Raw genomic sequence first — 15,573 nt, 5'->3', positions numbered from 1 at the left:
AGCAGCAGTTGTTGTTGTTGTTTTTAATACATTCTCTTGATTCGAATACATCCACTCGATGTGAGCGATACACTCCGGGCGTTGTGATGATCCGACATCGACTGGATGAACTGAATGGAAAATGTCATAAATACACGAAGGATTAACTTGAGTGACAACTGTCAGTCGTGTGTAACGAAATTATGAAAAATGTTTAATAAATTTAAAAGATTTAATAATGCAGAACAAGTTTTTCTTGGTTGGTGTCGTCGGATTTTTTTTTTTTTTTTTTTTTGTATTTTCTAAAGATCTGACGAAGCACTTAGTCGCGTCCTTCATTTCAAACACTTGGCCTGAAATGATATGTATTTCTTTATATGCATATGCATTTTAAAATTGTTCTTTATTTATTTGATAATTTCAAATATTTTCTTGTCGTTTTTATTTTAAAAAGAATTTATTTTTAAAACTTGAATGCATCCTCATATTTTTATGGATGCGTGCATTTTATTGCCGAATTATGTTTTCTTTTTTACAAATGATGTCAATTGTGCAAACACCATCAAATAAATTTCTCTGTTGCGTATGGCCACATATTTTGGAATTTAAATTAAGCCAAGCCAATTTTATTCGTCCATCATTCAAATGGATATTTAAGAAAATGAAGTTATTAATACATTACTTCCACATAAATAATAAAGTCCACATAAATAATAAATAGGATATTAACCGGTTTCAAAATAAAAAAGTTAAAAAGTATCAGTAGGTTTTGCCGGCGGATTTATACCCTCAGCTAATGTTCAATTATTTAAATATTTTTTGACTTCTAATAAAAACTTAACTTCTGTTATGATTATTCAAATTGTTGGCCCTCTATGGAGTGGGTTCTCGGAGGAAACAATTGGTATGGGCAAAGAAAATCTAAAATTTATATCCAATTTTATGCGAAATCATAAATTCCATGTTCATCTCAGGTTCCTGGTTGAGAGATATACAGGTTGAGATGAAAAAACTGCAACCAACTTCAGTCTGTTGTCATTTCTAAGCCACTCGCCTGAAAGCTGTTAAAATTATTTCAGTGACAGCTCATTGTATTGTTTACTAGCGTACAAAAACATTTTGGTGAGAATTTTCCAGAAAAAAAGTTATTCGTGATGGAATTCAGGCGTGATAGAGTGGCTGTCGTTAGAGCACTGCAGCATTTAAATGTGAATAAATCTTTTGTGTCTCGTACTATCGCTCGTTACCGTGATACTGGTAGCGTAGCTCGACGTCAATGAAGTGGACGGAAGAAAACCGCAACATCAGCAAAAATGGTTCGAAAAGTAAAGTAGCGACTTGATCGAAACCCGCGTCGTGGTGGACGAAAAATGGCTCGTGAGCTGAACATATCGCAATATTCCATTCGGTAAATATTGGAAAATGAGCTCGGGGTAAAACCTCAAAAGACCTAAGAATTGCTTCGAAAGTGGTTGGCCGAAAGTGGTACACTGCCGAATTTGGTTTTCTCCGATGAGAAAACATTCGTTGCCTAGCAGTTTGGAAGCAAACAAAATGATCGTGTTTACTTGCCAAAGAAGTCAGCTCGTATTAATCGACCGTGGCATCAGAATAAATGCCGAATATTATCGCGAAAAAATTCTGACGGGTGTATTAAAGCCTTGGGCTCGCAAACATTCTGGGCCGCACACCTTAGACTTTCCAACAGGACTCAGCACCATTGCACTCAGCACACGCCACCCAAGAATGGTTACAAAATGAGGTTTCTCGCTTCAATTCCAGCGCACAATGACCACCAAAATCTGCGGATACCAATCCGTTGGACTATTGTGTCTGGAGTAAGGTTGGCGCTAAAAAATACTAAAGGTGAGCAATTCGAACAAATCTAAACTTATTCTAGAATTTGTTGTTATTTCCGACTTTGTTGCAGTTTTTTTTATCTCACCCTGTATATCATCTTCACAGCAGATCTTGTGTTAGCAAAAATGTTTGTATGTATGAAATTTGAAGAAAGTTGGATGCTTATTTCGCTTTCTTTGAGCGTTTTGTTTTTTAAAATCTTAAACCATATGTGGGAGTGGTGCCAGAAGAAATGTTCTCTATCATCTTTATAACAGATCTTGTAGAAATATTGATCTTCACGAAATTTAGAATGGAGGTGGGGCTAGGGCCAAAATAGAAGCCTATTGCTTTTGGTCGCATAATATTTAGGGGTTAAAATGAACCAAAAACTGAAAAATATATCGGATATATATAGCGAAATATATACAATGTATATATACAAACGAAGGGGATGTTAGCTAGAATGGTTATATCTCAAAAATGGCTGGACCGATTTTGACAAATTTTGTCAATTCAGAATGCCTTCTTGGCATAAAAGTATAAAATCATAAAAAGATGTTAATAATGATGTTTTTATAGATTTTGTAGTATTTTGTGACATTTTTTTATATTTTCATATTTTTTATCGCATGCGATTTTTTCAATTTGACTTATAATATTGAAGTGTATATTTTGCAATATTTTTTCACCTTACAACACAGGTTAGGGTTATTATAAACAGATTGCAATTATCGTCCGATCCTCACGAAAATTTTCCCAAGGGTAAGGTTAGGCTCAGAAGGGCTATGCCTACTGTTTTCAAAGATGTCCGCAATATATTTAGGGGTTGGAATGGACCAACAACTAAAAATGTTCCTGATTTTCCAAGGTCACAAATTGAAAGCAAAGGACACGAAATCTCGCATGGAGTTAGAGATTAGGACAGCGGGTAGAATGTACCACTATTTTTTTGTGAAAAAATACCAACATTACTTATAGGCGATATGAGAAATACACAAAAGGCGAACTTCTGGCTCTTTATACCCTCCACCATAGTATGGAGGGTATATTAAGTTTGTCATTCCGTTTGTAACACCTCGAAATTTTAGACCCCACAAAGTATAAAATTCTATGTCGATTTATCAATGTCCGCCCGTCTGTCCGTCTGTGGAAATCACTCTAGCTTATGTATTATGTCTGCAGGACTTTTGGTATTGAAAATGTGCCATGTAGGTCCACATCTTTTAATAGACCCCATATAACGGTACCCACCGATATTCAGTATTTTGATGATTTTAGCGACATTATTTACCGGAATTGTTTCAAATTTGGTATTTGAAGTTCGTAGTAGACACTACAACATAAAACAGAAAATGGGCCAAGTAGGTCCACTTCTTCGTATAGCCCCCATATATCGGTACCCCCCGATATTCAGTATTTTGATGATCTCAGCAACATTATTTACCGGAATTGTTCCAAATTTGGTATTTGAAGTTCGTAATAGACACTACAGCGTAAAACAGAAAATGGGCCACGTAGGCCCACTTCTTTGTATAGCCCCCATATAACGGTACCCCCGATATTCGGTATTCTGGTGATTTTAGCGGCATTATTTACCGGAATTCTTTCAAATTTGGTGTTTGAAGTTCGTAATAGATACTACAGCCTTTGACAAGTATATATATATATATATATATATATATATATATATATATATATATATATATATATATATATATATATATATATAATATATATATATATATATATATATATATATATATATATATATATATATATATATATATATATATATATATATATATATATATATATATATATATATATATATATATATATATATATATATATATATATATTATATATATATATATATATATATATATATATACATATATACATACATATATATATATATATATATATATATATATATATATATATATATATATATATATATATATATATATATATATAATGTAGCTAAAATCATCAAAATTCCGAAAAAAAATTCCGAATTCCGAAAATAGGGAGGAACCATGGGAGTTGTAAAACGTGGACCTGCACAGATAATTTTTTGTCACAGGCTGTAGTATCTATTACTAACTTCAAATACCAAACTTGAAAGAATTCCGATATATATATATATATATATATTTTTTTTTTTTCTTTGAAAATTGACAAATGGTGGAGGGTATTCAAAGTTCGGCCCGGCCGAACTTATAGCTTTTTTACTTGTTTATGCTGATTTCATTGAAGAATATAGCCAAATATCGTAGACAAGCATGTCATATAGATGAGTCTAAATTTGGAGATACAGAGTAGCCTCTTGCGTTTGAAGATGATCGCAAAATATTTCGGGGTTCAAATGAAACAAAAACAGAAAAAATTTCCTGATCACACAATTGAAACCAAACGACACGTCTGAGAAGAGACTTAAGGACAGGGAAGAATTCTAGAATTTTGGATGATCATTGGATTATATTTACCTGTAAAATGGACCACAACTACTAACAGCACGACGGAGTGCGCAAATATTGGCCAAATGACCCTGATCAAAATGCTAAGGGTAATATCTGGGCAGTGCTCCGTGACATAATTTCAAAAGCGAAATCTTCCAAAACGGAGTTGAATATAAGGGGGCTTCTAACATATTGTAGTGTTGTGGGGTATCACATGGTCGGCCCCGCAAGACCATAGTCTTTGCTTACTTGTTTTTTTTTTATACATTAAATATATTTTTATGTTTACATAAATAAAAAAAAAATCTTTTTTTTTTCATTTTGCTGTTTCTGTATTTTGAGTTCCCTTCTGAAAATCTTAACACATCACATAACTTATTTGAATTATTATTTTTAAACAACTTCTCCAAAACTCCACTCAAATCTTTGAGCGAAAATCTCTCCAACCATCTGCATTCTCAGTTCATAATCCAACATCCTCACTTAAACAACATTGTATGAATAGATCGAGGGGGTACACTAACATTGATGGTGCCGCGAATGCTATCATTCAGGGTAATATCCTGGGGAATAGATGCACTGAAAAGAAAAAACAAAATTAAATTACATTAATTCAATACTTTGTATCTCTGGTGTGTGTCTGTGTGTACATGCATTTATTTCAAAACATTGTTGTTAATGTCTCCAAAACAACAGATGCACTCACATTGATTGCTCTCAAGTGTATCAGCCGGGAAAATAAAACATAAAACTATTAACAATATTCAGTTGAGATTTTCCGAAGACATGCCATGGCAGGGAGAGACAGTTATTGATTTAACGAGGATCGGATAATAAGTGTGTGAGTAGAATGCGAGAAAATGTCTAAACGAGTAGTGTGGGGCTAAGAATTGTTTTCACAATTGACATACATTTATTAATTATTCCCGCACACAATGAATGGCTAATTTGTTCATCCATATTTGTGTTTAATTTATTTAATAATTGATAATTGGATAATTGTTAATCAAAATAATTATGTGGATAAATACAAATTTGTGAATTAGTTATTTAACCGCATTTGTCTATAATTGATATATCCAAGTTTTGCGCTTTGATATACAAGGTGAGGTAAAAAAACTGCAACAAAGTCAAACACCATCATTTTTACATTTTTATACCCTACACCACAAGGTGGTCAGGGTATTATGTCTTTGTGCATTTGTTTGTAACAGGCAGAAGGAAACGAAATAGACCCATAGTTCCTTTTGATGATCTGCATAGAATCACATTCTGAGTCGATTTATGCATGTCCGTCCGTCCGTCTGTCCGTCCGTCCGTCCGTCTGTCCATGTATTTTTGTAAACAAAGTACAGGTCGCATTTATTGCCCGATCCAGATGAAATTTTGCAAAGATCTTTTGTTTGGCCCAAGGACGAACCCTATTTAAATTAGAGATAATCGGTCAAAATTTAGATATAGCTCCCATATATATCTTCGTCTGATTTGCCTTTTATTGTGCACCAAATATGTAATATCAGCCCGAATTGTATGGAATTTTGCTTATGCACCCAAATTAGGCCGAAATCGGTTCAGATATAGCTATAGCTCCCATATATATTGTTCATCCGATTTGTTATTTTTGTCCACCGCCGCCGTAATGTGCACTATGCAACAACTATGTTTGGGGAAATATATCAAATACAGCTCAGAAATACATTTGCTAAATTTAATCGAGATCGGTTCAGATTTAGATATAGCTCCCATATATAACTTCGTCCGATTTACCTTTTATTGTGCACCAAACGTCTAATATTTGTCCAAATGGGATGAAATTTGGCATTTACGACCGAATTGAGTCTAGAAGCTAGTATGTCAAATTTGGTGAAGATCGGTTCAGATATAGCTATAGCTTCCATATATATTATTCATCCGATTTGTTATAATTGTTACCCACAGCCGTAATATGCACTCCGTAACAACGATATTCAGGGAAATATATCAAATACAGCTCAGAAATATCTTTGCCAAATTTTATCGAGATCGGTTGAGATTTGGATATAGCTCCCATATATATCTTTATCCGATTTCAAATCAATTGTGCACCAAATGGGCAATACAAGTCCGAATTTAAAAGATACAAATGCTTCGGCATATTAAGTCCTTTGAACTTTAAATTATAATTACTATCATAGCGTGTATGATTGAATTCTCCCATAAAAACTTTTAATTATTATGTGGAGCTCTACTTAATTAGCAAAGTGGTGTAGGGTATCATAAAGTCGGCCCCGCCCGACTTTAAGACTTTCTTTACTGGTTTGTTTTTAAATTTTATGGAGTGAAAGCAAAAAAATTTCGAAAATAGCATCACATTTTAGAATAAGTTCAGATTTGTTCGAATTGGTCACCTTTGGTTCGAGTTATTGCCTTCAAACGGCCAATGAAACCGTCACACGCTGCCCGAATGTTGCTTTGTGGTATTTTGACCCATTCCCGGCGAAGCGCTTGCTTGAGGTGATCGACACTTTGGTATTTTTTAGTGCCAACCTTGCTTTCCAAAATACTCCAGACACGATAGTCCAACGGATTGGTATTCGGAGATTTTGGTGGCCATTGTGCTATGGAAATGAAGCGAGTAACCTTATTTTGTAACCATTCCTGGGGGTTGCGTTCAGGTCTGCGGCCAAAATGTCTGCGTTCCCTCCAGAATTCTGATACCACGGTCGATTAATACGAGCGGAGAGCGAACATCGGCTGTTATGGCGGCCCACACCATCACCATGGCCGGTGCTTGAGTTCTGGTGGTCAATCGAAGGTGAACATTTTCAGGTGACCTCTTCGACAAGTAAACACGATTATTTTGTTGTTTACAAACTGCTGGACAACGAATGTTTTCTCATCGGAGAAAACCAAATTCGGCAGTTCATCACTTATGGCCAAGCGAAGCAACTCTTTAACTCCTTTGAGTCTATTTTCTTTCTGTTGCGGTGCAAGTTCTTGCATTTTTTTGGAATTTCAATGGCTTTACTCCGACCTCATTTTCAATATTTGCCAAATAGAATATTGCGATATGTTCAGCTCACGAGCCATTTTTGGCTCACTGAGACATGGGTTTCGATCAAGTCGGTTCTTTACTTTTCAAACCATTTCTGCTGATGTTGCTGTTTTCTTTCGTCCATTTCCTTGACGTCTGGCTACGCTACCAGTATCACGGTAACGAGCGATGGTACGAGACACAACAGATTTATTCACATTTAAATGATAGAGTGCTCTAACCATACCCACTTGTGGTTCTCCAGTCAAATATAAAGAAATCACTCTATCACGCTTGAATTCCATCACGAATAACTTTTTTTCTGGAAAATTCGCAGCAAAATGCTTTTGTACGCTTATAAACAATATAATGAGCTGTCACTGGAATAATTTTAACAGCTGTCGGACGAGTGGCTTCGAAATGTCAGCAGTTTGAAGTTGGTTGCATTTTTTTTTTTTCATTTCACCCTGTGTATTCTATTAATCCACGCATAATTGTGGATAATTTATTAATCCACATTTTTGGACAATTTTACATTTTTTCTCCACGGCAGTGGATAATAATAATTTATTTATCCACAAACTTGCAAAAGTATATTATCCACGTTTGTAGATAATTTATTCATCCTCCTTTATCGATATCCATGTAAAAATAGGGATATGTTTTTGATCCATAACTGTGGATTGTTTATTCAACTCAGATGGTGGACATTTTATATGTGGATAATAAAAATGTTAAATTAAATTCTCCTCAAATTTCACACATTCTAATATTTCAACTAACACAAGATCTGATGTGAAAATGGTAGGTATCGATGCTTTACTTCTGGTACATCCCCCATAACAGGTCAAATTTTTGAATAACCATAAAGTCCTTAAAACGCGAAACAAGCATTCGTTTATTTTCAAACATGGTACATTCCAAAATTTCTACTAACACAAGATCTGATGTGAAATGGTACATATCGGATCTCATACCTGCCTCTCAACGGAACAAAATTTTGAATAATTATAACATTCATAAATTATGAAATAAGCATTGGATTCACTTCAAATTTAACATATCGCAATATTTTTTACTAGCACAAGATCTGACGTGAAGATGATATACATCCACCTATCCCTTCTGATACTTTTTCGACAAAGGTTCACAAATTTTCAATATTTATATCTCTTATAACTTGCGAAACAACTTGGTATATCTACATATTTTGCTCAATCAGAGATCTAATGTGAATGTGGAATTTATCGGCTCACTCCTTATCGTACCTCCACCACAAAAGGTTAAAAATTAACAATTACTCCAAAAAAAATTGTTATTGGATGTCTGATATCTTTCAAATATTACACATCCCGACTGATACTTCCTAACATGTTTTTAATTTATTCCCATTTTTTATTCACCACACTTCCCATACCACTCCTCTATCATTCTTGACAACAATGCCCATAAATTTCAACAATTATTACTTGTTCTCAAGTGATATGAAATTTTCCAACTACTTAAATGGAAATCAGACATAATGCCAAAGTGTTCAGTTCTTAAGACTAGGTCATAAATTTTCAAGTATTTAGGCAACAGAAGTGTCAGCAAAAAGACACCAAAGCGTTTCAAGTATCCGCTATGGAATACGTAATACAAGATATGGTATTCAGTCAAGAAATCCAAAAGGTCGCGTGCCATTTCAGTTACTCAATCCCAACATTATTTCACTTACCTATTAAAGATGACAACAACAATCACACCATCACTGCGTTGAAATCCCACTGCATCCATTGTGCGCTGTCGACTTGACACTTTCACATCAATGCGTTTCGAATCGGGCCATACAAATTTTGAAAAATGACCAATGCCATAATACATTGGTTGTTTATAGAATTCGGAAAAATCTGAAAAAAAGCATACACATATTAATATTCGGATGAAGTCATTTTACTTTATCCACACTTACTTGTGGTATTCACCACAATGGGTGCATCAACAAAGTTATTTACATAATTTGGACCACCTCTTTCATCCAACACCAAATTCCAATCTATCCAGCCATTGAAATTATGTTGCAAATCTTGCAAAAACGCTTTGATATATTGTTCGCCACGTTCCCAAGAACCCAGTTCGGGACCATGTGTTTGCCATGGCTTATCGCCGACACAAGATTCAGTATTCAATAGAAGTTTATCAGGAAAAGATGTCATGGTGTTGTCAATCAGTTCGGGACCAAATATATCATCCCAATACCAATGTACTGCCAGGCCATCTAAATATGTAAGTGAACCGGGTATGGTGGCATTCATCTGTAACGAAATCAGATATTGAAGAACAAACTCTTTGTTTTCTTTCTCCTCCACCACCATCTGGTGATCTGGGTTATTGGCTGATTTCGTAAATCAATTTTTCTCAACTAATTCATCTGCAAATAATTTGCCATGGAAAACATACCCTTTCGAACCATGTTGGATATGTATACCGCTGATCATCATTGCCAAATATTAAAACATTTTTGAATTGAGATTTCTTCAGCATCGGACCGAGGTAGTCATTCAAATAAATTGCCTAAATGAAATGAAAGATTGAAAATTGTCATGAATAAAAAAAAACAGCAACTGCAGTGCTCGTGAAAAAAATGTAATTGGGACAAAGATAAATTATCCATAGGAAGAATATATATGTGATGTATAACAGGGTGGTATGAAAATTAATCAAACAGATATTCTGTGAAATTATCTTCAGATCGTCTATTTTCAAATTTATGGGAAAGGATCCACAGATCTCTGTGAGAAGATCTACAGATCTTATATGAAAAGATGTACAGATCTTCTATGAGAAGATCTACAGATCTTCTATAAGAAGATGTACAGATCTTCTATGAGAAGATGTACAGATCTTCTATGAGAAGATCCACAGATCTTCTATGAGAAGATCCACAGATCTTCTATGAGAAGATCTAGAGATCTTCTATGAGAAGATCTAGAGATCTTCTATGAGAAGATCTAGAGATCTTCTATCAGAAGAGCAACAGATCTTCTATGAGAAGATCAACAGATCTTCTATGAGAAGATCAACAGATCTTCTATGAGAAGATCAACAGATCTTTTATGAGAAGATCAACAGATCTTCTATGAGAAGATCAACAGATCTTCTATGAGAAGATCAACAGATCTTCTATGAGCAGATCAACAGATCTTCTATGAGAAGATCAACTGATCTTCTATGAGAAGATCATCAGATCTTCTATGAGAAGATCATCAGATCTTCTATGAGAAGATCATCAGATCTTCTATGAGAAGATCATCAGATCTTCTATGAGAAGATCAACAGATCTTCTATGAGAAGATCAACAGATCTTCTATGAGAAGATCAACAGATCTTCTATGAGAAGATCAACAGATCTTCTATGAGAAGATCAACAGATCTTCTATGAGAAGATTTGTAGATCTTCTATGAGAAGATCTAGAGATCTTCTATGAGAAGATCTAGAGATCTTCTATGAGAAGATCTAGAGATCTTTTATGAGAAGATCAACAGATCTTCTATGAGAAGATCAACAGATCTTCTATGAGAAGACCAACAGATCTTCTATGAGAAGATCTAGAGATCTTCTATGAGAAGATCTAGAGATCTTCTATGAGAAGATCTAGAGATCTTCTATGAGAAGATCAACAGATCTTCTATGAGAAGATCAACAGATCTTCTATGAGAAGATCAACAGATCTTCTATGAGAAGATCAACAGATCTTCTATGAGAAGATCAACAGATCTTCTATGAGAAGATCAACAGATCTTCTATGAGAAGATCATCAGATCTTCTATGAGAAGATCATCAGATCTTCTATGAGAAGATCATCAGATCTTCTATGAGAAGATCATCAGATCTTCTATGAGAAGATCATCAGATCTTCTATGAGAAGATCATCAGATCTTCTATGAGAAGATCATCAGATCTTCTATGAGAAGATCATCAGATCTTCTATGAGAAGATCATCAGATCTTCTATGAGAAGATCAACAGATCTTCTATGAGAAGATCAACAGATCTTCTATGAGAAGATCAACAGATCTTCTATGAGAAGATCAACAGATCTTCTACTGAGAAGATCTACAGATCTTCTACGAGAAGATCTACAGATCTTCTATGAGAAGATCTACAGATCTTCTATGAGAAGATCTACAGATCTTCTATGAGAAGATCTACAGATCTTCTATGAGAAGATCTACAGATCTTCTATGAGAAGATCTACAGATCTTCTATGAGAAGATCTACAGATCTTCTATGAGAAGATCTACAGATCTTCTATGAGAAGATCTAGAGATCTTCTATGAGAAGATCTAGAGATCTTCTATGAGAAGATCTAGAGATCTTCTATGAGAAGATCTAGAGATCTTCTATGAGAAGATCTAGAGATCTTCTATGAGAAGATCTACAGATCTTCTATGAGAAGATCAACAGATCTTCTATGAGAAGATCAACAGATCTTCTATGATAAGATCAACAGATCTTCTATGAGAAGATCAACAGATCTTCTATGAGAAGATCTACAGATCTTATATGAGTTTCTACAGTTTTTTTTATGGTTTGAAATAAGGTTAGAAAAACCGAGACATCCTATCCAAATACTTATTTTCACTACGTGCTACGTTTTCTGCAAGAGTCTTCATTTCCCCAAAAAATCGGTCCCTCCCAATAGTAAACATTACAATGTGTTCGTCCCAGATCTCTACAACATACCTGATTTCGTGGTGTCCAACCTAAACTCATGAAATGCACGAAAAACCAACCAATGACTCCGTTTAGAGGCTCATTGCCAGTGGATATGGACCAAATCGTTATATTTTTGGTTTGCATCAATTCGAGAAATCTTTGGTCCAATGGAAATGAAAAAAAAAGAAAAAGAACAATAATAAGTAAGCAGAAGAACTATTAATAAAAAATATAATCATCATTATATTGTAAATTTTTCCTCATTGAGATACATCTTCTCTATATTCACCTGAGATGATATAAGGCCCATGTTTGATAATATATCGGTTGCAAATTACTATAACCGGTCCAATCATTGTTTGTTTTCATCCATGGCGGTGGACTCCAGGCAGCGGCCATGATTTTTAAATCATCGATGAAGGCAACTGTTTCCAGACGTTTGATTTGCTTCACTTTTAAAAGGTCGCGCCTATCAAGCTGTGTGAAATTGCTTAGGTTGACATCATTTTGTGGTCGCTCATTGTAGGCCCAAGGTTCTAGATCAAAATCACAACCACCAATTGAAGTTCGTAACAGATTGTAGGCAATTCCATCTTTGTGATAGTATGTTCTGTGAGAAATTGTTGTTTGTTGTAAAATTACATTTACTTGCATTTTTATTGTCTTACTTACTTGAACAGCTGATCTTGAAGTTCAGGCTTCATTTTGTCCAATAAATATGCCACAGTCCCTGTTAAAGCTCCACCAAATCCTGTAATTTTTTGGTATGTCTTATTCCGATTTATCGCAATGGAAGCGGAAGGCTTTTCCAATGTTTTGGGCAGTGAAAATACTGAAATGAAAAAAAAAAATGATAAGACCTTCTCCAAATTAAGTACCAATTTTTGCTACATTTTATTACTTTTCGCACCATTTTAGTACGAATTTCCACAGCCCTATAACTCGCGAAGGCACCAAGACTGACCCTCGAGCAAAATTGCAAGATTGTAGCTTCAGCTGTTTCATCTGAGCGTTAATCCTCAGTCCGTCAGACATGCAGTTATTTCACTACGCTTTTATATATAGAGAGATATATGTAGTCGGTCCCGCCCGACCTTTCCTCATTTGTTAAACTTACCGCTGGTTTGACGGAAGCCAAATATTTTCCCCAGGGAATTTCTATTATCTACCATTACAGCATCGGCATCAAATTGTCTATTATGTGATTGGGGTGCACTATGGTAATCTTCGATGTTTGATACAGAACCAGCTCCAAAATGTCCCTTTGTTGGAAAAAATCGCAAGCCATTCTAAATAAGAATATATTTTGTTAATTAAGATGATTTTTTAATACAGTGTGAGATAAAAAAAAAACTGCAACAAAGTCAAACGCCATAATTTTTGCATTTTTTTTTTTTAATTTTATTGTCGGAAAATGTCGGAAATTGCATCAAATTTTAGAATAAGTTTAGATTTGTTCGAATTGGTCACCTTTGTCACGAATTATGACCTTCAAACGGTCAATAAAACCGTCCCACGCTGCCCGAATGTTGATTTGCGGTATTTTGGCCCATTTCTGGCGAAGCGCTTACTTGGGGTGATCGACACTTAGGTATTTTTTAGTGCCAACCTTGCTTTCCAAAATACTCCAGACACAATAGTCCAACAGATTGGTATTCCAAGATGTTGGTAGCCATTGTGCGCTGGAAATGAAGCAAGGAACCTCATTTTGTAACCATTTTTGGGTTGCGCGGGCTGAATGCGATAATGCTGAGTCCTGTTGGAATGTCCAAGGTCTGCGGCCAAAATTTGTGCGTGCCCAAGGCTTTAATACACCATCCAGAATATTTTCGCGATAATATTCGGCATTTATTTGATGCCACGGTCGATTAGTACGAGGGTAGAGCGACCATCGGCTGTTATGGCGGCCCACATTATCACCATGAGTTGTGGTGGCCAACCGAAGGTGAACATTTTCAGGTGACCTCTTCGACAAGTAAACACGATTATTTTGTTTGTTTACAAACTGCTGGACAACGAATGTTTTCTCATCGGAGACAACCAAATTCGGCAGTTCACCACTTACGGCCAAGCGAAGCAACTCTTTAACTCTTTTGAGTCTATCTTCTTTCTGTTGCGGTGTAAGTTCTTGCACTATTAGGAATTTCAATGACTTTACGCCGACCTCATTTTTCAATATTTGCCGAATAGAATATTGCGATATGTTCAGCTCACGAGTCATTTTTGGCTCACTGAGACATGGGTTTCGATCAAGTCGTTTCTTTGCTTTTCGAACTATTTCTGCTGATGTTGCTGTTTTCTTTCGTCCACTTCCTTGACGTCGGGCTACGCTACCAGTATCACGGTAACGAGCGATGGTAGGAGACACGAAAGATTTATTCACATTTAAATGCTGGAGTTCTCTAACGATAGCCACTTGGGGTTTTCCAACCAAATATAAAGAAATCACACTATCACGCTTGAATTCCATTACGAATAATTTTTTTCTGGAAAATTCTTACCAAAATGTTTTTGTACACATGTAAACAATATAATGAGCTGTCACTGGAATAATTTTAACAGCTGTCGATCGAGTGGCTTAGAAATGACAGCAGTCTGAAGTTGGTTGCAGTTTTTTCATCTCACCCTGTACATTGAACAGACCATTGAAACATTTTTATGGAATTCTCTTAGGTTTTTACAAAAATTATTGAATTTCTGGTCCAAATCAACCATTTTGTGCGGCCGCATTAAAAAAATCACCAGAACACTCTCTCCATATCTCAGACCAACCATTTTTTCCAACGCAAATTAATAATTTTCAATTTTTTGATTGATTTGAATGGAGATATGATTGTGCCATATTTGGTTAATACTGACATACAAAATGATCGATTATGGCGAGAAGGTGGATATTTTTACACTCAACTCAATTATTATAGACTTTTTTTGGCTACAAAACCCGAACCATGGTAGAGTTAAGAAGGTAACCTCGTTTACCCTTTTTTCAAAATTATCCATTTGACAGAAAGAATACTCATAATCCTTTGTAGGTATTCATTCAAATCGGAGATGGGAATCTTTTTTCTAAATTACAAAAACTGCAGAATTGAATATGCTTATTTGAAATTAGGCCACCTACTTTATTCTACCATGCCCCGAACTTACTTTGCTCGAAGAAACTAACACCCATGATGTATCATTTTGAAGATTTGGTTCCTGAAGGTAATCACAATTATCGGCAGTACAACGACAAACTAAACCAAACTTAGTCTCTACACGATCACACTCTGCATTCGTGAAATCTAAAAAAAAGTATTTATTATATAGCGCCAACAACAAATAATTGAATTGAACTGAATAGCTTACCAAAACAAAAACAAATAATTAATAAACTAATTAACAGATGTTGTAACATTTTCTTTATGATGAACAAACAATTCAATTGCATTTAATTTTCGAAATTTCACTTTTGTTTTGTTTGGCAACGATACATTTCAATTTAATACCACGTTTGCTTTGACTTCCCCTTTCGAACTTTCGCAAATATGCGCAATGAGTTACTGCGCTGTCAGCTGGCCAGTCAAAAACGCAATGAAT

General features: G+C 35.1%; 1 protein-coding gene across 1 annotated transcript; it reads right to left on the bottom strand.

The window, feature by feature from the left end:
• Window positions 1-4,619: 4,619 nt before the first annotated feature.
• On the bottom strand, window positions 4,620-15,573 carry LOC101891707 (lysosomal acid glucosylceramidase). Its single transcript, XM_059127988.1, has 10 exons — window positions 15,343-15,573; window positions 15,142-15,278; window positions 13,112-13,283; window positions 12,667-12,826; window positions 12,284-12,604; window positions 12,022-12,151; window positions 9,736-9,849; window positions 9,248-9,590; window positions 9,014-9,185; window positions 4,620-4,862 (listed from the first exon to the last, which is right to left on the bottom strand). Exons 1-10 carry the CDS (start codon window positions 15,422-15,424, stop codon window positions 4,763-4,765), a joined length of 1,731 nt encoding a protein of 576 aa, XP_058983971.1. The 5' UTR covers window positions 15,425-15,573; the 3' UTR covers window positions 4,620-4,762.

The sequence above is a fragment of the Musca domestica genome, unplaced genomic scaffold, assembly GCF_030504385.1.
Source record: "Musca domestica strain aabys unplaced genomic scaffold, Musca_domestica.polishedcontigs.V.1.1 49, whole genome shotgun sequence".
NCBI lineage: Eukaryota > Metazoa > Arthropoda > Insecta > Diptera > Muscidae > Musca > Musca domestica.
Note: the sequence above shows the minus strand (reverse complement) of the source record. Positions and strands in the feature narration are given on the sequence as shown.